The sequence below is a fragment of the Ctenopharyngodon idella genome, chromosome 12 (assembly GCF_019924925.1).
Source record: "Ctenopharyngodon idella isolate HZGC_01 chromosome 12, HZGC01, whole genome shotgun sequence".
Taxonomy (NCBI): domain Eukaryota; kingdom Metazoa; phylum Chordata; class Actinopteri; order Cypriniformes; family Xenocyprididae; genus Ctenopharyngodon; species Ctenopharyngodon idella.
Window position 1 is genome coordinate 17,054,931 of NC_067231.1, and position 27,513 is coordinate 17,082,443.

The window sequence follows — 27,513 nt, forward strand, 5'->3', positions numbered from 1 at the left end:
CACAATACTTTCATTTCATTTTTTTGCTAGTGATAAAGTATGTTTGTGAGCTGTTTAATTCATACATTAATTAAAATTAATTAATGAAAACTAAATCCATAAAATGATCCCATGATGGGAACTTCTAAAAGGTTCTATATATGAAGCACCTGAAAGAACCCTTTAACGTTCTATATTGAAACTTTTCTTTTAAGAGTGTAAAGAGGCCCTATCAGTATCCTACCATTATTAGTGAATTAAAATAACACAGAGATGGGTGTGAGGAAGCATATTAGCACCATGTGAGAAGTATCAGAGATGCACGTCATTGTGACCACAGGTACCCGTAACAGATGCATTAGTCCTATACAAACATTGGATGCTCTCCTCTTATGACAGTGATGTCCAAACACGGTCCTGGAGGGCCGCTGTCCAGCAGAGTTAAGCTCCAACCCCAATCAATCTATCTATCTATCTATTTATCTATTACTTTTCTAAATAAAATTACACTTCTATCAATTTTTTTTATTTAAATGTATTTTAATTCTACTTACATTCTCATTCAGATTATAGTTTTGCATTCTGTTTGCCACCTTAATTCAAATTTAATTCAAATCCTGGAACTGATTCAATTCTGAATAATGCACTTCAGAATGAAATATTGATATCATGATAAACTACGCATGATAATATTGTAAATAATCCAGCGCCACGTGGTTTACACTCCAACACAGTAAGTGGCAGTATTGCACATTAGACACACTAGTCTGCAGGAACTCGCTCTCTGCCGCCCTACACTAGTATTTTGAGTGTGAATTATTTTATTTAATTATTGTGTGTGTGCGTGTGCGTGTGTGTGTGTGTGTGTGTGTGTGTGTGTGTGTGTGTTCACACAATGCTGCATTTTAAACTATGGTCTTATCACTATATCAGTATCCTACCATTATTAGCAAATTAAAATTAGATAATCAGACTGTTCTAAGAACAGGCCAATATGCTAAATACAGAGAGAAATGTCTGGATGAGGGATATTTATTTTTCAAAATTTCTATATAGATATTGCGATAAAATCACTATTGCGAATTGTTTTTGCCACAATAATCATGTAGTGAAAATCTAATATAGCAACATCCATAGCACACAACCAGATGACTGCCATATCATCCAGCATAAATGACTAATATTGAAGGTATATAAGTAACAGCATATATCACATGCATTATTATGTTTGCTGTTTTTCAATGATGCCTATTTCTGGGTCATTTGACCTAGCCTTGCTAACAAAGTCAGAGAAAATTAAGACCAAACAGAGAACACTTTTTTTTTTTTCCATCGAGTAAGTATACAAACATCTGGGTTTGACTTGAGAACACAAAAGGGTGATTGAATTGGAAAGATGATGCTGTCAATGTCTTGTTTCCGTAGCTTTCCCCACACATAATAAAGTCACGAAACCCCACATTTCTATTTTTAAGTATGGGGGGTTAAAAGCACGACTCTGTACTTTCCTAAAAGAGAATTTTAGATTCTTCTCTCCAGAGACAATTCTTTGAGAGAGACTTTTTGTGTTACTTCTGTGCGAGAGGACAGATTTTGCACAGCAAACTTCAACAGAGACGGCAACTAACAACTCAGACAACGCTCTCCAGCTCGCTCTCTCCATTAGAAGTAGAGGAGAACAGAGTCTTGAGTGAAACTTCAAGGGGCCAATTCAATGTGAGACTCTGACATGGCAGACCATAAATTCAGCAAGAAACCTCACCAACTCATTGTTACACCCCAAACACCTCAGACATAAATAGCCGACAGGGAGAGTTTATGAACGTCTAGCTGAATTTACAGCCAGGAAAGTTAGTGTGAAATAATGGTGTGATTTGCTGACTCATCTCAGTAGAAAAAAAATAAAATACATTAGTATCCTCCTCAGGGAGAGGGGCGAAACGACATCAGTGCAAAAAGGAAACAATAAGAGACAAAAAAAAAACCTTTCACTTCATTCGAGCAGTGTAAATAAAGGGGAAAACAAAGAAACACACACATGAGATGTATCCCTGCAGTGTGACAGACTGTGGACAGCATCCTCTGGAGTTCAAATCTGAGCTGCCAGGTGTGTACCAAGACATTTAGTGGTTAAAATAATAACTCGCTGTTCACAAAAGCAAATTCTTGCATCACAAATCCTAAGAAGAACTTTGGAAGTCATGAAATATTGAACACTTTATGTTAGCAGTTGCCTTAACCCCACCTAACCTTCCTCATAGATTTATATGATTTATGTATTCATTCAAGTCAGCTGCTGTGGATGCAGTCTTGAGGTACTTTTAACCCCTCGTGTTTCACAGAGAAAGGCTTTTTCAGCATATCCCTTTCCCCATGGCTAGTTTAAAGGATGCTGTAAAATTGATTGCTGTTCATTATTGCAGAAGGTCACCATTTGGCCAGTAAGCGTTGATGAGGTTTTCACCTCTGGTCATTGATCTCAGTGGCGTTAAAGCTGCCGCCTGTAAATTTACACACATCTTCGGCCGGCTTCGTCAAGACACACAACCCGCCATGCATGCCGTATAATCAAAACACAGAAATTTACGAAGGCAATCATGTATGCTGATGTTTGCTCTGAATCAAGGACAAAACCTAGTCATGTGGCCTCACTTAAAATAACTTTGTATAACATCTAAACAAGCAGGTGCTTGAAAATCTTTTAAGTCCTTCAGTCTTATATTTAAGTCATTTACTAATGAAATCCAAACACAGAGGTGTAATGACATTCGAATTCAACTCAGCCCAGTTAGTATTCATTAAATGACACAGAATAGTTATTCTCTGATCAAACAGGATTATTTGGAGTGCAGTCAAAGAGTAACACAAGCCTCCTTCAGGCAGAGGTAATGACTATGAAGGACTTGTGTAATGAAATGAAGGACATGGCAGAAACATTCAGCCATGACTTGGATTCTCTAAGCCTCTGCTGAATTCATAAAGCTGTTGTCAAGTCACTAATACATAACTCAAACGATGCAAAGCTATGAAACTGGCTGATGCTGATGAATACTATGTAAATATCAATAATATTATCTAATTTAATATTATATACAGTCAAACAAAAAATTATTCAGACGTTTTTGATACTTTTGGTATATTTTACTAGTATTTTACTATTTATATAAGTCAGGAAAGCAAAATAAACTGTGACATATTCTTCATACAGTGGACTACCAGTAAAATTGATAAAAATTTGGAACCAAGAATTATTCACTTTGACCTGACCATGTTTTGCTTAAGTGTTATCTGACATAATTAAGATCAATTTTTCTGACACAGTTTAACTCTGCGTTCTTGTCATATTTTATTACCATTTTTTGAAACTATAGTGAATAAACTGTAATAATGAATGAAATGTTCAAGGTGTCTAAATACATTTTGGTTTGACTGTATATATGTATATAATTAATATCTATATACACTGGGTTTCAAGCATCTGGGATCATTTAGTACATTTATTTTACAAATATAGCATATATAATATTCGTATATATATTTTTCACATTTAAACCAAATATTGCAATTTATATTATAAACATTTTAGTGAAATTTTACATTAAAAAAATCACTACACATTATATTTATAATTTATATACAAATATTACAACTTACATATTATATTATTTAAAAAATGAAAAATATTCAATAAAACATTTAATAAACCATTTAACTACTTATTATCAATATTACAAATTATATTTATAATTTCTATACAAATATTACAACTTTTATATTATATTATATTAGCCAATTTCAGAATTGTAATATTTGGTATATATGTACAGAATTCACTCAAGCTGGCATGGACTAGTTTGTTCAAACCTGTTTAATTGTTTATTATCTTTATTGTTAATATCAATCTACAACACTGTGAGGGTAGGCAGCTATTGGACCCACTTTATATTAAGTGTCTTTAACTATTTAATTATTTGATACAATGCACGTATTGTGTAAATACATGTTTTTGTATTGTACTTATATTTAAAAACCTGCATATAATTATCTATAATTACAATGTTGACCCTTCCCTTAACCCATAACCCACCCTTAAACCTTACCATACCACCAAATCTGTCCTAACCACCTCAACATGAACACAATAAGTACATTGTACCTTTTGTTTGTTTATGTTAGTACATTGTAGACACCTAATATAAAGTGGGACAGAGATCTAACATTTAGAATAAAATGGCCTACAGTGCCCTGCTTACTCTATATCTCAAAATAATTGAGAATATGAGGAATCTTAAAAACTATTCAAGAGAAGCAATAGTGGGAGTATAACAGGGGAAAATCTTCCTTACGGCATCATTTTAAAATGAACCCAGTTCAATGGAAGAGAGCTGCACAGACACTCTGACTTGACAAAATGTCAATGTGTTTTCCTCAGGAGAGCATGCTACTTTGTCCTCTCTTCTCAAAGCTGAACGCTTGGTTTGCTCCTGGATGTGGAATGTTAATGAGGTTGATGGGTTTGATTGAGGTGAGATGGGAGAGAGAGGAAAAAGAGGGACAGAGAAAGAGAGGACTGCCAGAGCGTGAAGGAGTATGTCGCTCATAAGAATTTACTGCTCCCTTCTTTCATAATACAATAATAGACCCGAGGAAAAAAGAACTGGCTTTATTTGACTTCACCAGTCCAAGACATAACATGTTTTGCTGCATGTCATCTGCTGATGTCAACAACTGCCGAAACAACCATTGTTAGAAAGTTTTACTCCACAGATGCAATTTTCCTGCTTCTTCACTGCCAGCACATGCCAATACACACAACAGTATCCACCTGTTATAGTATGACGTTTTTAGATATTAAGAAAAGAAGCCTTGTGTTTTCAGTGACTCACAGTCTGGGTGACATCATAGTCATTATTTTCATTTTAAAGTCACTACGAAATCAAGAGTGACAATTTAAAGCTGCAGTCCATAACTTTTTTTTGGTTAAAAATGATCCAAAATCATTTTTTGAGCAAGTACATAACCAGCCAATGTTCAAAACTATCTCCTTACCTTAGCCCGATTCACAATGGTAAGCTTGTAATAATGTTGGTGGTACTGGTAGGTTTCTGCGGGAAATTCGAGCGTGCAGCCATTTGTCTTTGCATCAAAACGTCAGGTCTGTTTACATAAAGAACGATTCCCAGCTAGTAGCTATATGTGAGGATGCTGCATGTGAGGATGCTTCTGGTAGCGGATCATTTATAGCCTTGTACATTCAATGTACATTCTAGTTAAACTTATCATTTTGATGGCGGATTGTAATCCAGAAAGTTCCAAATGACAATCATCAGTGACAACTGGAGATTCACCCGTAGTCATAAGCACTCTTCGGACTGCGGAGTGGCTACATAAACTGAAATCTACAGGTAACACTAATACACACTAAATACACAGTCACGCAATGCTGATGTTGTTAAGATTAACAATTTGAGGACAAAGTATAACAATAATAATAATTTGCACAGTTTGACGTGATCCAAGCTAAGCGATCATTAGATTTAATCACCATTGGTAGCGCGGTTTATTGTAATGCTTTTTTTCCTCAGTTGGTCAGAACAAAGTGGCAGACATGTTACTCACTTGTTCAGATGACATTTTCCGGTGAAAATTCTTATTCTGATCATACTTTCAAGACTACGCTGAGGAGCCGTGCCAATGCACAACCTACGTAAAGATGATAACTGCAATTGCAGGTTTTAAACAGAGATGGCGACAAAGAGGCAAAACTTACAGACTGCAGCTTTACGGGCCTTTCACATATCGCGTCTTTTGCGCACTCAAATTCGTTATTTCAAATGTAGCCGCGCGGCAGGTGCGCTCATAATAGAAGTGACACATGATATGTGAACGGCACCTTAATTGTTTTTTTTTTTCAGCCCAGGCTCATAAGAAAAACACCTGTGAGAACATTTTTGCAGAACGAAAATACGTAGCGCCATGTACGTTTCGTGACAGTTCAAATGTGAAATGTCTACTGAGTGGTGCTAAAAGTGTGTTCAGTTTTTTTCCAAAACAGACGAACGTGAATATGGTTCGTTTTTACTACGTTGGTTTTATACGTATCACTGCAGTTCTGATTTGAAATGTCCGGTGACTGGCGCTGCTTAATGCTCCATTGCGTTTTAAAATAACGTACCACCAACACTAGGCTATACCTAAACCTACCTGATAGTGTTAACAAAAGCAAATGTGACATAAAAAGCATTCGTAATCATGCCATTTTAGCTTGTTTTTGATCTCTCATCTTTAAGCTCTTTTATCGTGAGTCATTTTTCATGGGATTCGTACCCAAGACTTCAGCATCCTAAGTACAATTCCGTACCAGCTGAGCTACCAAGCAAACTTGTTATGTTAGAAAAGCGAAACAAATGGAGCTGGTTAAGCGATGCAAAGTCCAACATGTATTTGTTTACAAATCATGCACTTTCGTAAAAAGTGTTTTGAGATCACAACATAATATTGTGCAAGGAGACGTAAAAAAAAAAAAAAGATGTCTTTATTAATCCATAATCTGACCCTAATCATAACTGTGTATGAAAACGATTAAAAGTGCTTGCTGTTTTATTGCCTCTAGTTCATACATCTCAAAACAATGAAATAGTTCAGTTTACTTGAAATGTGTCAGTGCTGTGAACTCAAAAGAAAAAAAAAGTTCTAACTGAACTAATTTGTTCAATTTAAGTTTGTCCTACTCAAACCAATTAAGTATTTTGAGCATTAGGGTTTACTGTGAATGATATATCCATGCACATCTTTATTTATTTTTTTTAAATTCTCTTCTATGATGACATGTTTCTCTGCGCGAGGGCAGGACAACCTGTCAATCACATTAAATCACAGCAATAGCAAACAACAACGATCCAGCCATCCATTCAATTACTAATGGGCAAAATCAAGTCCCACCCTACGTTTTTTATTCTTGTTCAAGAAGCCGTTTCACTTATAGGTCACAATAGGAGAGAAAATACTATCGCAACTTTCGTTTCATGCCAACTTTAAAAAGATGTGTTATTGAGCTAATTTCACACATTTGCAATGTCATGTAACATTAAATGAATTAAAACTACAGAAGACTCTGCAGTGTACCTTTACTAACAGATACCTCCTTAAAATTGAAAAGCCAACAGATATAGCAGTACATTACCATGCTGCTTTTTGGACAAGATCCACTATGTTCAGACATGCTTGAGGGGGAAAAAGTTATAAAATCCTTCATTATCCCAAAGCCCCCGTACACCTGAGCCCTTGGCGCTTTTTTGCTCCTGCCAATGAAAGAGTGTGAAGAGAATCAGGTAGCTGTCAGAGCGTATCTTATCATGTCTCCACAGAAAGCCACAATATGTCTCTGCTGATGGTCTTGAAAACAGAATGAGATCTGCGAGGTTTTTCTTCCTTAAACCGCAGAAAGGTCTGGACAAGATCAGAGGATGTATATGTGTGCTCATGAATTAAATAACTCTTGTTTTGTTGTACTGTATATTCTAATTTACATTTATCTTACACTGTTGTTCCGAGCAGATGTTGTTTTTTGTGCAGAAATATGTAGATCTTATTTTCAACCCCATTATCAGATGCTACATCTTTTGGGGCTACAGTATCCACGGAAGCGAGAACAAAATTGAAGATCTCATCAGCAAGGGAGCACATCACTAGGAATGCAGAATGCCGTAGCCTACGCTGTGTGTAGGCAGACAGCACAAGGCTCCAGGCAGATAGGCATCAGGCTATGAACATCCAGATCACAGCTGCAACTGGCTCAAAGCTAAATACAACATCTAGAGGTGACTGTCTGTGAGGGCAAACGCTGAAAGATTATTCCATTTCATACATATACACATAAAACATATATTTAGTTAAAGGGTCGGTAAAACATCAATAAGAAACCTTACTTACGCTAATCAAAACATATCATACAAGGTTCTGGATTGTAAGCACCCATGGACAGTTGCACAAATGTAGGTTGACAGCAATAGGTTAGAACAGCATTGCCATGAGCTACTACACAGAAGGTTGATGTTTAGGCCTGGTTAGTCTCTTATGGTTCTCTCCTGCCCCCTGCTGACGTGTTGTGCTAATGACAATACAAAGCAAACAATGTCAATGTCAATCTGCAGCGCTGATGATATGCAGTTTAGCATGTCTTATACTTCAGCATTATTATTATTATCATTATTAATCAGTCTTTTTGTCTTGTTTTCCAGTACACATATCTAATTTACTTGAGAAGTTGCGTAAGATAAATAAAAAACTTGAGAAAATGTCTTAAAATAAATTTAATTTGTACACCATTTTAACACCATTTTCTTATAATCATTAACTTCAATCATTTTTAATTAATATAATATTTTATATTTTATATTACATATACAATTAACATATCATATTTTTATTAAATGTAAATTTTTATACTTTTTTATAATATTATATAATTAAACCTTTTTATAAGATTAATATGCAGTCTAAGTAAATTCCTCTTAGCTTAAAGTCCCACTGAAGTGTCTTGGAACAAGCAGCATTATTCAATGTGTTGACGTAATTTCAACTGAAACAGGAAGACAGGGCGATATATATCGAACAACCCTGCCTCTTTTTTAAAATAGCCAATAGCGTTTCGTTTATATCACAGCTCGGCCAGAGCCGTTAAACTCAGTAAAACCTCTGTTTCCTTTTAATATCTGTTTATCCTCCTAATCTCCTCTATATCACTTTAAAATATAGCATTCTGTGCAGAGTTTAAAGGAACACTCCACTTTTTTTGAAAATAGGATCATTTTCCAACTCCCCTAGAGTTAAACAGTTGAGTTTTACCGTTTTCGAATCCATTCAGCCGATCTCCGGGTCTGGCGGTACCACTTTTAGCATAGCTTAGCATAGTTCATTGAATCTGATTAGACCGTTAGCATCTCGCTCAAAAATGACCAAAGAGTTTCGATATTTTTCCTATTTAAAACTTGACTCTTCTGTAGTTACATCGTGTACTAAGACTGACGGAAAATGAAAAATTGCGATTTTCTAGGCCAATATGAATAGGAACTATACTCTCATTCCGGCGTAATAATCAAGGAAATTTGCTGTCGTACCATGGCTGCAGCAGGCGTCTCTCACAAATGTCTCCATGGTTGCAAGGCACGCTCCCTGTGCAAACAGGGGGTCACAGGCGCTGCGTAATATCATTGCGCCTGCTGCACCCATGGTACGGCAGCAAATTTCCTTGATTATTACGCCAGAATGAGAGTTCCTAGATTTTTAGGTTTTTCTACTGGAATTAAATAGTTATTATTATTATTATTATTATTTAGTCTTTTTGTCTTGCTTTCCAGTGAAAATATCTAATTTACGTGAGAAGTAAAGTTGTATAAGAAAAAAAGACTTGGGTTCAGAGAAAATATTTTTAAATAAAATTATTGAAATATATATTTTTTACTTCATGTTTAAATATTAATTGTAATTACATTTTTACAGTTTGACACGTTCCGAACCACTGATTTGAAACAAAAGATTCGTAAAGCTTCGAAGTTCATGAAGCAGTGTTTTGAAATCGCCTATCACTAGATATTGTTGAATAAAGTTATTTCGTTTTTTTGGCACACAAAAAGTATTCTCGTCGCTTCATAACATTAAGGTTGAACCACTGTAGTCACATGAACTGTTTTAAATATGTCTTCAGTAGCTTTCTGGGCATTGAAAGTGTTAATTGTCTTGCTAGCAATGCAGGCCTCACTGAGCCATCGGATTTTATGAAAAATATCTTCATTTGTGTTCTGAAGATGAACGAAGGTCTTACGGATGTGGAACGACATGAAGGTGAGTAATTAATGACAGAATTTTCATTTTTGGGTGAACTAACCCTTTAAATAGTTTAACTGCACTGTATGCAAAGCTATTCATCTATGCGTCCTTCATTTCTTATTACAGTAGCTCAGATATTTCCTGTGCGCTCTGTTGTGTTTCACCTGGGCTTGATAAGACAGGAACAGTCTTCTGATTGCCTAACCCACCCAGCTATTTTTAGCACCTTCACCATCCTTATCATCAAGGTAAAATAAGAATGTTGCTGAGAGGGCTTAATTACGTATTTCAAACAGATGCAGCGACACAGACTCATTTCCCTCGTTCCCTCACTCTCACTTTTGGGACTCTGTAGTAATGAAACAGGAATTGACCTAAATATTCACTTTGCTTCACTATCGTTTCTAATTATTGCGGCATTACAAAGCTATGTGCGTTCAAAAGCATCTAAAGCTTCAGCTGTATTGTGGGAATTACATATTAAATTAAAATTTCATAATCATTATTTAACTGGTGCTCAAAGGGAACCACATTAAAAAAAAAAAACAACAACATTAATTTATATTATGTTTTTCTTGAAGTCACTACAGCTGAATTCTGTGTTCAGGCCAAAGAAACAGAATTTTAAAATTAACATTGAGTAAAACCACCCTTCCCCTACTAACTACTCCTCAAGGTTATCGAGCTATTCAAACTGTTTTATAAAGCTCTCTGGCATAGCTGTATTCCAATCATGTTCACAGCACTTTTTAATACAAGTACACACACAGCAGCGGTGCACAGCAATTAAAACTCAACATTGATTTTTTTTTTTTTCTTTTCCAATAGAACAGGGTTTTTTTCCAATGCCAGCCAAGGTGTGAAAAATATATTTGAACTAACAGAAAAAATGTATAGAAATATGTTTTGAAAATGAAAACTATTTAACACATAATTTACTGATCATATACAGTGCTCAGCGTAAATGAGTACACACCCTTTGAAAAGTAACATTTTAAACAATATCTCAATGAACACAAAAACAATTTCCAAAATGTTGACAAGACTTAGTTTTATATAACATCTGTTTAACTTATAACATGAAAGTAAGGTTAATAATATAACTTAGAGAACAAAATTTTCAGTTTTACTCAAAGTAGAGTGAGACAAAAATGAGTACACCCCGCTGAAAGTCTCTGGAGCAAAGCTAAATTTTAGACTACAAATGTCTAATTTAACAAGAATTCAACCACAGGTGAGTCTAATTATTCATTACACAGGTGTCCAGCAGACAGTTGACTATAAAAGGGTGTTAAAACCCCTTCCCATTTCATGCTGTCAGCAATGACACCACATGGAAGAGAAATGTCACAAGACCTGAGAAAGAAAATAATTTCTTTACACCAGAAAGGTGACGGCTACAAGAAGATCAGCAAAGCTTTACTTATCAGTCAGAATACTGTAGCAAAAGTGGTACAAAAATGTAAAAAAGATGGAACTGCAACCATCTCACAGAGACGTCCAGGTCGTCCACGGAAGTTAACACCTCGACAGGAGTGTCTTCTGATGAGAAGGGTTGAAGAAAATCGGCAGGCAAGTTCACTGCAGTTATCTAAAGAAGTAGAAAGCTAAACTGGGGTGACTATTTCCCGTGGCGTCGCAAAGATGAGGAATACAAAGAAAAATGCATGGTGCCTACAGTGAAACATGGTGGTGGCAGTGTCCTTATGTGGGGCTGCATGAGTGCTGCTGGTGTCGGGGAGCTGCATTTCATTGATGGCATCATGAATTCACAGATGTACTACTCTATACTGAAAGAGAAGATGCTACCATCACTCCGTGCCCTTGGTCGTCGTGCACTTTTCCAACATGACAATGATCCTAAACACACATCTAAGGCCACTGTTGGATTTCTGAAGAAGAACAGGGTGAAAGTGATTCAGTGGCTCCTGATCTGAAGCCAATCGAACACCTATGGGGAAGAGACAAGTTGAGCATCACTGTCCATCCAGCATCCAGTCTCTAAAAGAGGTCATTCTTGAAGAATGGAAAAAGATAGATGTTGCAAAATGTCGCCAACTTGTTCATTCCATGCCTAGAAGACTTGGTGCTGTCATTAAAGATCATGGAGGCCATACAAAGTACTAGATGTAGTAGTTTTTGTTGTGGGGTGTACTCATTTTTGCATCACCCTAATTTGAGTAAAACTGAAAAATGTGTAATCTAAGTTATATTATTAACCTTACTTTCATGTTATAAGTTAAACAGATGTTATATTAAACTTAGTCCTGTCAACATTTTGGAAATTGTTTTTGTGTTCAGTGAGATATTGTTTAAAATGTTACTTTTCAAAGGGGGTGTACTCATTTACGCTGAGCACTGTATATGAGCATTTTGTGAGTAGATATCAAAATTTACACCTGTTCAACTGCTAGTTGACACAAATATCTCATCAGCAAAATCACATGGCAGCAACTGAATGGTCAATACAAACAGGCATGGTCAATACAATCTGCTGAAGTTCAAATTGAGCATAAGAATGGGGATGAAAGGTGATTTAAATGGCTTTGAATATGACATGGTTGTTGGTGTCAGACGGGCTGGTCTGAGTATTTCAGAAACTGCTGATTTATACTGGGATTTTCACTCACAACCATCTTTAGGGTTTACAAAGAATGGTTAGAAAAAGAGAAAATATCCAGTGAGTGGCAGTTCTGTGGGCTTGTTGATGCCAGAGGTCAAAGGAGAATGGCCAGACTGTTTCGAGCTAATAGAAAGGCAACAAATAATCACTCATTACAGCCGAGGTATGCAGAAGAGCATCTCTAAACGCACAAAACGTCGAACCTTGAAGCAGATGGTCTGTAGCAGCAGAAGACCACACCGGGTGCCACTCCTGTCAGCTAACAACAGGAAACTGAGGCTACAATTTGCACGGGCTCAACAAAACTGGACAATTAAAGATTGGAAATACGTCGCTTGGTCTAAATTAGTCTCAATTTCTGCTGTGACATTTAGATTGTAGGGTCAAAATTTGGCATAAGCAAAATGAGCTCATGGATCGATCTTGAATTGTTGGATTTACTTAAAAAAGCAGTGTCAAGTGGTTCCATGCAACTATATTGAGTATTTTGTACAAATAACAATTTAGTTAAGAAAAAGTAAAGCTAAAAAAATTTCTTTGAGTAAACTCAAATCATTTGAATTTGTCACTGTTACATAATATTTGTGCAGTTTACTTGATAATGTTATGTTAAATTTATAAAAGTTTATTAAGTAAGGTGAACACATTTATTGACTTAATTTACATTATTAAATTAACTATTTGCTCTACAAAATGCACTCAAAAAATAACTCATTGAATAAACTCAATTTAATTGAGAGCAGGTAGCCTATTCCATCCTATAAATATGTGTATATGAGGCTCATAGCCTAAACACAGGTGCCACTCTTCTGCATAATGGTAACCACCAAATTCAAAACATTACAGAAACTCCTCTAAATGTACATAACTGAACATTAAAAATAAACTAACATCATCTTTCCCATTCTGAAAAACACATAAAATAACACTTTAATCCCTAAATTTACTCTCCTAATGCAGTCCCTTGCGAAGCATGCTGGGAACTATGGATCCACTGCCCAGTTAGTTATGTCAAAATTCATTTGTGCGTTTCACTCAGTTAAGTTAAGTTGACTGAACAAACACTTATTAAGTAAAGCTGACAATACTCATTTTTTAGTAGAAACAACTCTTAAATTAAGTTCATGTAGTTACATGAGTTTTTAAGTAATGTGAACAAGGATGGTTTGAGTGAAACTAAAAACAGTGAAAGTTTTTTTGTTTTGTTTTTAGTGCTGCCTTTTATCAGAAGTTTAGGTTGCTGGTGGTGGTGCAATTGTGTGGGGGATATTTTCTTGGAACACTTTGGGCCCCTTAGTAGCGATTGAGTATGGTTTCAATGCCACAGCCTGAGTTTTGTTGCTGACCATGTCCATCCCTTTATGACCACTATACACATCTTCTGATGGCTACTTCCAGCAGGATAATGTGCCTTGGCACAAAGCTCAAATCATCTCAAACTGGTTTCTTGAACATGACATTGAGTTCACTGAACTCAAGTGGTCTCCACAGTCACCAGATCTCAATACAATAGAGCACCTTTGGGATGTGGTGGAACGGGAGATTCACATCATGGATGTGCAGCTGACAAATCTGCAGCAACTGTGTGATGCTTTCATGTCAATATGGACCAAAATCTCTGAGGAATGTTTCCAGAACCTTGCTGAATCTGTGACACACAGAATTAAGGCAGTTCTAAGGGCAAAAGGGGGTCCATTCCAGTACTAGCCAGGTGTACCTAATAAAAAGGCAAGTGAGTGTATATTACAAAGTGAATAATCTACTTTCCATTTACAAACCCTAAACCATAATTTCTATTTGGTTGATACAATAACATTATATCATTTAATTAAATATGTGCTTATAAACTAAAAAATATACAGGCATTAAAATTGGGCCTGGCTCCACAGGGGGTCTGTGAAAGGGGCATGGCCCACCCTGGAAACCCACCCTAAGAGTCTTATGGCCCGCTTTAAAGGGTTAGCTCACCCAAAAATGAAAATTATCCCATTATTTACTCTCCCTCAAGCCATCCTAGGTGTATATGACTCTCCTCTTTCAGATTAACACAATCGGAGATATATTTAAAAATATCCTGGTTCCTCCAAGCTTTATAATGGTAGTGAACGGGGGGGCGTGTTTTGAAGTTTTAAATATGCATATTTTCCTTACAAAAACCCATCACTTCGCTTCAGAAGGCCTTTATTAACCCCCTGGAGCCATGTGAATTATATTTATGATAGATGGATGCATTTATTTTGGGCTTCAAAACAGAAAAAAATTATATTCAAAATTATATTTTTTAATATATCTCAGAAGATTGTGTTCGTCTTAAAGAAGATAGTCATTTACACCTAGGATGGCTTGAGGGTGAGTAAATCATTGGATAATTTTAATTTTTGGGTGAACTATCCCTTTAAATAAAAAAACAGGCGACAATCTCACCAAAATACCATCCTATAATGCCATACTGTATATGCAAATGAATATAAGTATAGGTAGGTTTAGAATATACAGTTTGTACAGTATAAAAATCATTATGTCTATGGAATGTCCCCATAAAACATGAAAATTGTGTGTGTGTATGTGTGTTTGGTGTCAGTGTCTGAACACGTAGTTCACTACTATCAAACTTACACATGTTAGACTCAAACAAAGTTTCTAAGACTAAACAGCTCAGGTCATTCCCTGAGGGAGACCAGCACTCACAAGCCAACCAGTACCAAACCGGCTATAATTCATATAATGTGCTTCCCTTACATATCTATCTGATTCCAGAAAGGGAATTTGTGCACAAGCACAGATGTAAAAAGGAAAATAGATGTTTACTAAGTAGCTTGCTCTTATATTGCCAAAAAAGTAACAAAGGTAACTTCACAATGAATATTGCCACAGGAAGACTGTTTTTTATGTAGCTTTTCTAGGACTTTTGGAGCTCAGTATAGATGGGGAGGACCGCAATCACGTTCTGAAGAAAACGGCGAGAGGAGGAGAGAAATTAGGTTTGGAGGGGAGGAATGAACAAAACATTTGTTTGTTATCAGAAGACCTCTCTCCCAAGGTCTCTCTTGGCTCTGGCTGTAGAGCTTCTGACCAACACGCCTCTTAGAAAGAGATCAGCCTCCCTGCGGCTTCACAAGAACAGACCACTACAACCAGAAAACACCACGCAAATAGACTCCTAACCAAGACTGATTTGGGCGGTACAGCCCAGCCCTCACCTGAACATCAGCGGAGACCAGGAGCTGCTTCAGGACGCTACACTAAAGGCCTCAGTTCACAAACACTGTAGAAACCCTTCCACCTAAAAGAGAAGATGATAAAGAGGATGGTCTTGTTTATGATGCTCTGCTTTAGTCTCGGCTGGTTCATTCCATACACAGAAGGCATGTTTGCTGGATCTCATTTCTGCTCATTTAATGGTACAACTTGCAGTTTCTTCTGTCTGGGCAACAAGGTCCATGAGATGCCAAGAAATATACCGAAAAATACCACATTTGTGTGAGTATAAACAAACACACACACAAATGCATGTTAAAACGCATGTAAAGTAATAAACATCTAGATCTAGAATTTAAGGTAATAAATATCAAAAGACACAAAATTCCACGTTATTACATTTAAACTTCATGTTCACTTCAAATATTTTGATTCCATAAAGTTGTTTTGGATGTTGAAGCTACAGTATATATGTGTTGTTATTGTAAACTAAAACTATAAAAAAAAATATTAAATGAAAAACTTGAACGAAAATGAGCAATGTAACTGAAATAAACAAAGTTACTAAATGTACTAAAAGTTGCTAAAGTACTAAAATTACAAAAAATAAAATAAAATAAACCAAATCTAAAAATATAAAATAAAACAAAAACTAATAAGAAATGACAAAAGCACTTATCAAATAAAATAATTTAATTTAAATAAAAATAATTAAAAATATTTATAAATGCTATATACAGTAAATAATACCAAAATAAAACTGCTATGGTTAAATTCAAGTAGAAAAAGTAGTTGCATAAATCAGTATAATAAATTTTTATTAAAATTATTATGAATAAAAGTTACTATAAAATAGTATTAAATTACAAAATGAAATATGCAATTTTTTATTTACGTATTGGATTAATTTATTTAGCTTTTTTTATTTAAAAAGATTATATAGGAACTTTTAATCAAGATTTTTTTAATGAAAATTGATTATGCATTACTTTTCAGGCTTTTATTTTAAATAAAATGATCAAATAAATAATCATTTTAATGAATGTCTTATAGTAATTAAAGTAATGTACACCAGTCAAAAGCTTGACAGCCTTATTAAAAATATGAGAATCTTAATGACAATGTTATTGTTCCAGAGCTTGTTATTGTGCTTTTGGAGAAAATGTAATTGACTAGGAATCTGTTGTGAGTCCCGGAATATTTTTTGTAATCTCAAGGCTATCGTCCCTCAAAAGAACTCTCAACCCTGATATGGGGGAGTGTTGTTTTTATGTCAAATGTATCGCATGAAGTCATTTGTTATTTTAGTCAACTCATTTCAGCCAGTCAAAGAGAGAGAGAGGTAAACATGAAGATGAAACTATCTTTGGCTCCTCAAGCAGGTTAATCATGGGTTGTATTTCTGTTTTGATCCGACTGTCATTCAGTTTGGATAAGGATGCCCAGCTGAACCTATGTCAAGATGCTCAGCTTAATCATACATTTCACACTAATGTCTGTCTACGCTTTGGGTTCATTACTTTAGGCTTCTTTACTTTTCCATTTTGGAAAGAGCACCAAGAGCTTTTCAGCTTGTGTGTCTTAGCGCGCCAGACTTTCTACTTGGCACCGCGGGAACGAACAGTCCTGTGCTTGATAGGAATTCTGCAGATGTTTTCTCTCTTTATAACTGCAAATATCTGTTTTCACTTTAGGCTATATAGTTTTTACTCATTTTGAGTTTATTTAGTTTTAGTTTTTTACTACTTCACGTTTTGTATTGTTTTAGTTTTAGTTAACAATAATAACCCTGATTCAGTAATGTGTGACGAGTTCTTAAAGCTGCAGTGTGTATTTTCTGCACCACTTACAGGACCAAATGAAATCACAAAAATAAATGTAATGTTCGCTTTCAAACACTCCCCCCCCATCCGCCACTGGTCAGCCATACAGATAACCCCACCCCAAACTCAGTCAGGGACAAAATAAGTGAAAATAACAAGAATCAAAAAAGTCAAACTATGATATAACAAACATATAGTGATTTTTCTAATCTTTAACATCTGTATCTCTCCTACCAGCATCATTTACTTTAAAAGGCACTCAGTGTGCTTTGTGTAATTGGGCTGTCTGCATTTCAGAGGGATTACAGGAATGAATATCCACAGGAAGAACACACAGACACTAATGGCAGTGTGCAAAAACAATTACACAAAATGCTTGACAGCAAATAGATCATTTGCAGTTGTCTGTAAATAGGCTACTGGTAACTGTGTTCACATTTCTCATAACATTTCACATCTTGAATGACCTAGTTTCTGCTATGACTCATTCTGTTCATACTAACTTTCATGAGGATAAAGTTCATATATATATAGTTCATAAATACACTTGGAAAGAGTTTTTAAGAGCACACACACATTCTGATACTCTAACATTTGAGCCAGCCTGATCTCATGAGAAAATGTATGAATTTGTACATTGTGATTTGTACAGAAACATTGGAAAAAGTAAGCGTCATGGTCCAAATTCATGAGAATTATATAGCCAGCAATTCTGTGAAATGTAAAATAGTTATGAAGTGCCATGAGAGTGTGATTTCAGCCAGTCTGGTATCAATAATAGGGTGGAGATGGACAACACATAAAAAAATAAATGGGAGATTTCGTGTGTCAGTCAGTAGCAAAGACTTTTACATTGAAACGACTGAATTGTTGTGAACACGGAACAAGACACAACTGACGAATGCTTTGACTAGCGCTCTTAGTCACGGGAAAACCCCTTAACTGTTAAAAAGACAAGATAATACATCGGACATTTAAACAGATTTTTTATTAAGGACATAGGACTGACCTGAAGGAAAATGCTAAATCTGAATGCATGTGATAAACTCTAATACAGTAAGCTTCAATAAACAATATTAATTGATAACAAATGGTTTACGTTGCTAAGAGTGGTTGCTAAGGGTGTTGTGTAGTGATACACAGAACCGTTGGGTGAAGTGGTCATAGCCGTGTTTTATCGTGAATAAAACACAACTATTGACCCATCAGAATTAAGGACAGGAACTAACTGTTTTATAATAATTTTTAAACAATAGTTGGGTTAAATAAAACTGGCCAGCACATTGGGCAAACTTTTAACCCATATCGCTGGATTTGTCAATTTTCAACCCAACTTGGGTTGTTTTTAACCCAGCATTTTTTAGAGTGTAGATTGAAATTAAATAATTGGCGATCTGGTGGATGCAAAACTAAACAAAACAGCCATATCTGATATAGCTATGCCAGCTTTTATATCTGATTGCTCATAAAACATTCACCTCTGAATAGATTATGATATTTATAACTGTAACACATTGACGATAATGAATTGTTGGATGATAAATCACATCTCTTCTATCTAATTTTGCGCAGGGAGATCAAACTGACTCAGATCAGCGTGTTTCACCGAGCAGCCCTGTCTGAACTACATGAGCTGAAGAGAATGTAAGTGCAAGAGTGAAGGACACAGAGATGTTTACTATTGAAACATGGAAGTGCATATTCAGCAAGAATGCACATGGAGATTAGAAAGAATTCAATCAATCAAAAAACAGAGACATTGCTACTGAATGCCCACAACTCTTTTTGGCTTTTGGCTTAGTTTTGCAAAACTGCATATAAACAGATGATATTTAGTCTTGATTGAACATGTTTAGACTTTGATATGGAACATGATGTTTAACAGTGACCCAAACACTGGACATATGTATCACAGGAAAACACTGTGAGAGAAATTGACATGTGTGATTCTTTATTGTGAATGTAATCTATTTTATTTCTCAAATCAGTATTTGCATAGTGATTTAAATTCCCCCTATGCACTTCAGTAGAGCAAATAAGTGAAAATTGTGCATGGCAATTAAGATTTTGTATCAATTTGATGTATTGCAATCAGCTTTATAAAGCTTTAGACATTCATATTAACTGCACATAATAATATATATCGCTACATGATTATTATTCTCCTTCTCAGAGTGGTGTCCGAGAATGGTGCTCTTGAGCAAATTGAAGCCTTTGCCTTTTCCAACCTGACAGAGCTACAGGAAATGTATGTTGCTGCACTGCGTGTGGAAATAACGTCCAATCACATTCTTGTCAACCCATTTGAATCAAATGGTGCAGTAAATTTTATGAAACGCAAAATAACGTATCCATTTCTCTGATAGAACTATTACAAAATCCAAAAACCTTATGATGCACAAAGATGCCTTCTGGAGACTTCCAAAGCTACGGTATCTGTGAGTTATTTTCTGTCTTCATTACGCTTACTCTGAGTCATTGTGGTTTCATGCTGTGGTTCAGCACTTTAAAGGGAGTATATTCCCACATGAGTTTCAGCCTAGCATTGAGTTATGGTAAGAGTGCTGAAAGACCTCAGTAAAAGCAAAATGACCTAAACACAGGTCAATATCCATATCAAATGTTTCTCACAGGAAACAAAGGCTACAGATGCAAAGACAAAATACAAATGTCACTCTGACGTATTACATTCATTAATCTGATCTTCCTGAATGCGTATGTGTGTGTGTGTTTCTCCAGGACTATATCAAACACTGGTCTTAAAATCCTGCCTGATTTTTCAAAAATCAACTCTGCTGCTCTTGAATTTCTATTGTAAGTCTCTACTCATGCTGTTCCACTGTCTTAATGTATATTTTGGTTCAGGTGTATGTTCATTCTCAAAACTTACTATCTGTAAATATATAAAGAAATTATCTATATACTGTTAAAATCTATGCTATATCAAATCTATGTTATAGTGATCTACAAGATAACATGCACATAGAGAGGATTCCCAGTAACGCTTTCCTTGGATTGACCAGTGCCACCATAACCGAGCTGTAAGTATGCAGTTGCGTGATTGATTATTCCCAAAAAGTTATTCTTTATAAGAGGAATGAATGATGTGAAGGGTTATTATGAATGAGGTAAAGGGTTATAGTGTGCATTATTATTGATTTATCACACTATACTTACATTTAAATTGAATAGTCAGGCTTGGAGTACATGACAAAAACAACTTAAACTACTGTTAAACTGTTCAAACAAACATTTTTTTTTATAATATTACACAACAAAATTACATGTATTGACTATTAAAATTTTTACCGCACCTGAAAATCTAATTTTACTTTATAACGGTTAGTTCCTGTCCTTGATTCTGTTTAGTCAATAGCTGTGTTTTATTCATGATAAAACACGGCTATGACCGCTTCACCCAACGGTTCTGTGTATCACTACACAACACCCTTAGCAACCACTCTTAGCAACATAAACTGTATTTTCTCAATTGATATTGTTCATTGAAGCTTACTGTATTATGTAGTATTGTGAGAAAGAGATTGAGTGAGTGAGTTTATTACCTGCATTTAGATCTAGCATTTTCCTTCAGGTCAGTCCTATGTTCATAATAAAAAAATCTGTTTCAATGTCCGATGTATTATCTTGTCCTTTTAACAGTTAAGGGGTTTTCCCGTGACTGACAGTGCTAGTCAAAGCATTTGTCAGTTGCGTCTTGTTCCGTGTTCACAACAATTCGGTCTCTTCAATGTAAAAGTCTTCGCTACTGACTGACACACTCGTAAAGACAGTCTTTGCCGCCATCTATTGGCATAATAATGTAACTTCTGTTGCTGTTCACGGTCAGGGACTATTTTTTTCCGGTGGAAGTAAGGCTTTTAGTAAGAGTTTACTTCATGAAAGTTGCATTGTTACATATTCTTGGCTTTAATATTTGTATTGTGTGGTAACCGTTTTATAAAAGCAATAAGGTATCGAGGCTAGTGCTGTATCGTGAATAAATCATGGCTGAAGGGGTTGCAGGCACTCCGCTTTGCGGCGTGCCTAACAACGCCCTTCAGCCGTGACTTATTCACGATACAGCACAGCCTCTCGTACCTTATTTCTTACATATATACACTACCATTTAAAAGTTTGTGGTCAGATTAAATTGTTTTTAAAATATTTTTTTTACTTGGCAAGGATGCATTAAATTGATAAAAAGTGTAAAGTTAGTAATGTTACAAAATATTTATATTTAAAATAAATGCTGCTCTTTTGAACTTTCTATTGATCAAAGAATTCAAAAAAAAAATTTAATTATGGTTTCCACAAAAAATTAAAAAAAATAAATAAAATAAAATAAAATAATAATTAAGCAGCACAACTGTTTTCGACATTGATAATATTATGAAACATTTCTTGAGCACCAAATCAGCATATTAGAATGATTTCTGAAGAAGACTGGAGTAATGATGCTGGAAACTTTTTACTTTTTAAATATAGAAAAAGTTATTTTTAAATTGTAATAATATTTCACAATATTACTGTTTTACTGTATTTTTGATTAAATAAATGCAGCCTCTGTGAGAATAAGAGACTTCTTCTAAAAACGTTTAAAAAATCTTACCGACCCCAAACTTTTGGAAACTGGTCTAACTTAATGTACTCTTGCAGGAGATTAACAAAGAATGGGATCCGTGAGATAGACATCTATGCATTCAACGGTACCAAAATTGAGAAACTGTGAGTTCAGTTAAATTTTTTATATATATATATTTATAAATTAGCATCTCATATAAAACCTCTAATCTTTGGTCTAATCCCTTTCTCTCTCTTTCTCACAGCTTTCTCATGGGAAACCAGCAGCTGAATCATATCCACAGTTACGCCTTTATAGGAGCTGAAGGCCCCATCGTTCTGTAAGCATGAACAACTCTGCTTTCAACAACAACACAACTCACCAGCTGGAGCACCACACACCCACTCTATGTCCTCAGGACAAGCTCTCACAGCAATTCCTGTTACACTCACACTAACCTCAGTTACCTGGTTTGTACACTATTAGTGTACATTTAGTTCAATCTATGCACATCAGATCCTGCATTGGACACTGAAATGGCTGCTGTCATTACAGGGACATCTCACGTACTGCCGTCCACACACTACCGGAAAGCATGCTGAGGACCCTTAAGCTTCTGACAGCCGTCTCAGTCTACTCTCTAAGGAGGCTTCCAAGCCTGGAGCTGTTTACTGAGCTCACGCAGGCCAATCTGACCTACCCCAGCCACTGCTGTGCCTTCAAAAACTTCAAGAAGCACAAGTCAATTACAAAATTACATTCAATTACAACAGTTTATTCTGTTATGATTTACTCATCCTCATAATTGCTATAAACCTGTGTGGTTTCTTTCCTTTACAAAAGAGTTATTATTAGGCAGGATGTGTATGCTGCTATTTTCCATACACTGTAAATAATAGATAGTGCCAAAAAAGCTGCCAAAATAACCAAAAAGCACCATAAAGGCCTGTTCACAACTAGACAAATATACAGTGTGATAAACATTTTAATTTGGATGAGCAGCTGTTAATGAGTCCATTATGACCAGTGTTGGGCTTGTTACTCAAAAAATGTAATTTATTACTCGTTACTAGTTACCCCTTTCAAAAGAACTTTACTTATTACTTTCTGGCAACAGTAATTAGTTACACTACTAGTTATATTACTGATCCCTCGCTCCCCACAGAATTGTATATCTTCCCCATAAAATTCTTCTAAAATGTTACTACTAACAACATATTTTTTGCCTCATCGTTTGACCAAAATCCACATTAGATCGCAGTCAGAAGTTCTTACAAACACTCAATGGTGATTAATAGTGGCTTTTAAGTAAAAGTGTTGTATTCATCTATTGGATTGTTGGGTTTCAAATCAGTAGGGGTTGAGGCATCAAAAGTAACTAAGTAATGAGCTGTTTCATGGATGGTAACTATAATATTATTACTGAAATCTTATTAGTAATTAGTTACACTACTAGTTACTGCAAAAAGTAATATTATTACTGTAATTCCCATCGCACTTCGAATAAAGCTGGCCAACCAATAAGATATGCACTTTTGGTCACATGCCTGGAGCTACTGCGGTTACATAAAACTAGGATTTGTTTTTTTGCTGAGCGACATCTGGAACCGGCTCTCTTGTCTCTGTACTCTTGTATTTGATGTTGACGGATTAACAGTATGGCTAATATAAAAATCTGAACAGCTGTTTGAAGATAAGTAGTTCGAATTCTTTTCTTCTCTATGACAAGAGGGTACCGGTGTGAAACTAAAAGTTGCACAGCACTCTGTGCATTGGGGTAATTTCTGCTTTTCTATAAGTGCCACCTACTGTCACAAAGTGGATTTGCATTTTCATTTTTTTTTTTTTTGCATTGGTCTAAGTCACAGACAAATTACATGCGAAAATCAGACCGAATGTTCTAGTGCGTTCCAGTGCACTCTTGTGGCAGTTCGCAACTATTTTACCTTTTACCAAATTAATGGATAATTCGTATGAATTCGTAATTTCATTCTTACATTTCCGTACAATCTGTGTAACCCACTGAGTTAGGTTTAAAGGTAGGGTTAGGGTTGGGCCATTATGTCTACATGAGGATTTGTTTTTCTAAAAATCATACAAATGATATTTGCCCTAAATAGAGTGCCTATTTACACTAAGTGCAAATAGTGTCCCTTGTTGGCAAATGCTCTTTACACTAGCTCCGCCCACCAACGTGGCATAATTCAACATCTTCTGGCACAGCAGTATCGAGTAAAGGTCGCAGACCTGGCTTTTGACACTATCGATGCGGGTTCGAATCTGCCTTTTGCCAAGCTCGCATTTATTTTCAATAAAAATGAAAATAATGTTCTAAAAGTGGAAATAAACTGCGAACGAGTGTTTAATAATATTTAAAGTATTTATTGGGTAGGATTAGGGGAATGTGTAGGGAGGGTTTTTATTCTCCCAATAAGGCAGCATATATTAAATAATTTTAATAAATATAATCATTTACACTCTATGATATTATTGCATCCTGTTAATGTACAAAAAATGCTGAGGTGCAAATAGTATCTGCCAATATAAAGTATAGATAGCATCTAATTACTATTTACTCTTATTGCTAATACTTTTACATGGTGTAAATAGAATCTATCACTATTTTCACCTAGTGTAAATAGCATATCGCTAAGAAAATGCTGCTATTGTCACTTAGTGTAAATAGAATCTATTGCTGAGAAAATATGCTATTTTCACTTAGTGCAAATAGCCGCTGCCTTAATCTAAAACTGCCACCTCGTAAAATAGTAACATTTTCTCATGAGATCAGGTTGAACTTTCATGTTAGAGTGAATTGGCCATACCTGTACCATAACTGTAGTCTATCAGCTGATGATCTATATTGTAAGTGTTTTTTTTTTTAAATCTTAAAGAGACCAAATGTTTCTACTAAATATATTTTCTGCTCCATCTTTGCTCTTATCATTCATGCAGTTTGAATAGACACATTTTCAAATTTGGCATGTCAACTGGTTGCAAGAAAAACAAGAATAAGCAATGTTTAGGCCAAAATACTGTAAAAAGATATTGACTCAACATATTTCTTCACACAACATCTTCACACAAAGTACTCATATAGCTTCAGAAGACTTGGAATATTGCACATATTGCACATAAGTGCTTTTTTAAGTGCACACATGATGCTTTTTGTCATTTTAAGGTCACCATTCACTTTCATTGCATGGAAAAGAGCAGCATGGACATTCTGCTAAACATATCCTTTTCTGTTACATTGAGGGAAAAAGTCATACAGGTTTGAAACAACATGAGAGTAAGAAAATGGTGACAGAATTTTTCATTTTCTTCATTTAACACTAAAAACTTATTTTACATTTAGATATTATTTGTGTTCACATAGGTCTGTGAAGAATCAAATGTGTAACGATCCTGGTGCCCTCCGCCTGGAGCCAGATTTTTTCGAAGACCACTGTAAGGATGTGATAGAAGTGACCTGCTACCCCACACCAGATGCATTCAACCCTTGCGAGGACATCATGGGTTTTACGTTCCTACGTGTTCTGATCTGGTTCATCAGCATACTGGCCATCGTGGGAAATGTTGTTGTCCTCCTGGTGCTCCTCACCAGTCACTACAAACTAACCGTTCCCAGGTTCCTAATGTGCCACTTGGCTTTCGCAGACCTTTGCATGGGAATTTACCTGTTGCTTATCGCCGGCGCAGACATTTACACACAGTCCCACTACTACAACTATGGCATCGACTGGCAGACGGGAGCAGGCTGCCATGTGGCTGGCTTCTTCACGGTCTTCTCCAGCGAGCTCTCCGTCTACACCCTGACTGCCATTACCCTGGAGCGCTGGTACACCATCACTTATGCCATGCATCTGGAACGCAAGCTGCGCCTGCGCCATGCCTGCGCAGTAATGACAGCGGGGTGGATTTTCGCCCTGCTGACTGCTCTGATGCCCATGTTGGGAGTGAGCAGCTACAGGAAGACGAGCATCTGCCTGCCCATGGATGTAGAAACAATGCTTTCACAAGGATACGTAGTGCTGTTGCTCCTACTCAACGTAGCCGCTTTTCTGGTTGTGTGTGTCTGTTATATGCGCATCTACCTGACCGTCCACAATCCTGCCTTCGTTCCTGCCAACGCAGACATGCGTATAGCCAAGCGCATGGCCGTGCTCATCTTCACCGACTTCCTGTGTATGGCGCCTATCTCATTTTTCGCCATCTCCGCAGCCTTAAAACTACCGCTAATCACAGTTTCTCACGCCAAAGTCTTGCTGGTGCTTTTTTACCCCATAAATTCCTGCTCAAACCCATTTCTCTACTCCTTCTTAACTAAAACCTTCAAGAGGGATTTCTTCATTCTGACTAGCCGGTTCGGCTGCTTCAAAACACGTGCACACATTTACCGCACAGAGATTTCTTTGGGGGAAAACGGAGCCATGGTGCCTTCGCCAAAGATTAGTGATGGAACACTGTACTCTCTGGTGCACATCGCCCAAGTGCACTGACCACTAACTCAATCCACCATAACTCTGGTGTGACCAGCTGAAACCGTATGCTGCTTGTAGGCAAAAAAGAGGATAAATAAGGAAAATGTGCAATCTAGATATAAAAATTTTGAAGGTTTCTACGGCATGAAATTGGGTAAAGGCGTCTCATAAAGATATTATAGTGCTTGACCTCTCAAGCCAACCTATTCAGATGTCTTTAGAAGTATTCACACCATTCACGAAATGCTGCTTGATTGACTTTTGACATATTCCGCATGCATTAGTGTTCAAAAATTGAGATTAGGCTATATCTATAGTATGAATAATGTAATCATTTAAGATAGATATTTTAGAAATTTTGAAAAATGTTTTAGTGGTTTTTCCATACAATGAAAAATAACAAAAGTAATTGAAACACAGAATATCTTTTGTGATCCATGGAAGAAAGTCATACAAGTTTGATAATAAATGATGATAGAGTTTTCATTTTCGGTTGAACTATCCCATTAAAGGGTTAGTTCACCCAAAAATGAAAATTCTGTCATTAATTACTCACCCTCATGTCGTTCTACACCCGTAAGACCTTCGTTCATCTTCAGAACACAAACTAAGATATTTTTGATAAAATCCGATGGCTCAGTGAGGCCTCCATTGACAGCAAGGTAATTAACACTTTCAAATGCCCAGAAAGCTACTAAAGACGTATTTAAAACAGTTCATGTGACTACAGTGGTTCAACCTTAATGTTATGAAGCGACGAGAATACTTTTTGTGTGCCAAAAAAAACAAAATAACGACTTTATTCAACAATATCTAGTGATGGGCGATTTCAAAACACTGCTTCATGAAGCTTCGAAGCTTTACAAATCTTTTGTTTCGAATCAGTGGTTCGGAGCGTGTATCAAACTGCCAAAGTCACAACTTCAGTAAACGAGGCTTCATTACGTCATAAGTGTTTCGAAAAGATTCAAAATATTAATGGTTCACATGACTTTGGCAGTTTGATACACTGAACCA

At 36.0% G+C, this 27,513-nt stretch overlaps 1 protein-coding gene across 3 annotated transcripts; it reads left to right on the top strand.

Annotated features, from left to right (window-relative positions):
* Nucleotides 1-15,423: 15,423 nt before the first annotated feature.
* Nucleotides 15,424-27,036, top strand: fshr (follicle stimulating hormone receptor). 3 transcript variants are annotated; one of them, XM_051915518.1, is made up of 10 exons: nt 15,426-15,910; nt 19,024-19,095; nt 19,625-19,699; nt 19,818-19,889; nt 20,191-20,265; nt 20,412-20,492; nt 22,108-22,176; nt 22,278-22,352; nt 22,568-22,753; nt 25,392-27,036. In XM_051915518.1, the coding sequence occupies exons 1-10, from the start codon at nt 15,726-15,728 to the stop codon at nt 26,512-26,514; spliced, it is 2,013 nt and encodes a 670-aa protein (XP_051771478.1). In that variant the 5' UTR covers nt 15,426-15,725; the 3' UTR covers nt 26,515-27,036. The 3 variants fall into 3 exon arrangements, with proteins under 3 accessions (XP_051771480.1, XP_051771478.1, XP_051771479.1); XM_051915520.1 differs by lacking the exon at nt 25,392-27,036 and having other exon boundaries at nt 15,424-15,910; nt 22,278-22,482; nt 22,568-22,708; XM_051915519.1 differs by lacking the exons at nt 15,426-15,910; nt 19,024-19,095; nt 19,625-19,699; ... (2 more) ...; nt 20,412-20,492; nt 22,108-22,176 and having other exon boundaries at nt 22,284-22,482.
* The last annotated feature ends 477 nt before the right edge of the window (nt 27,037-27,513 follow it).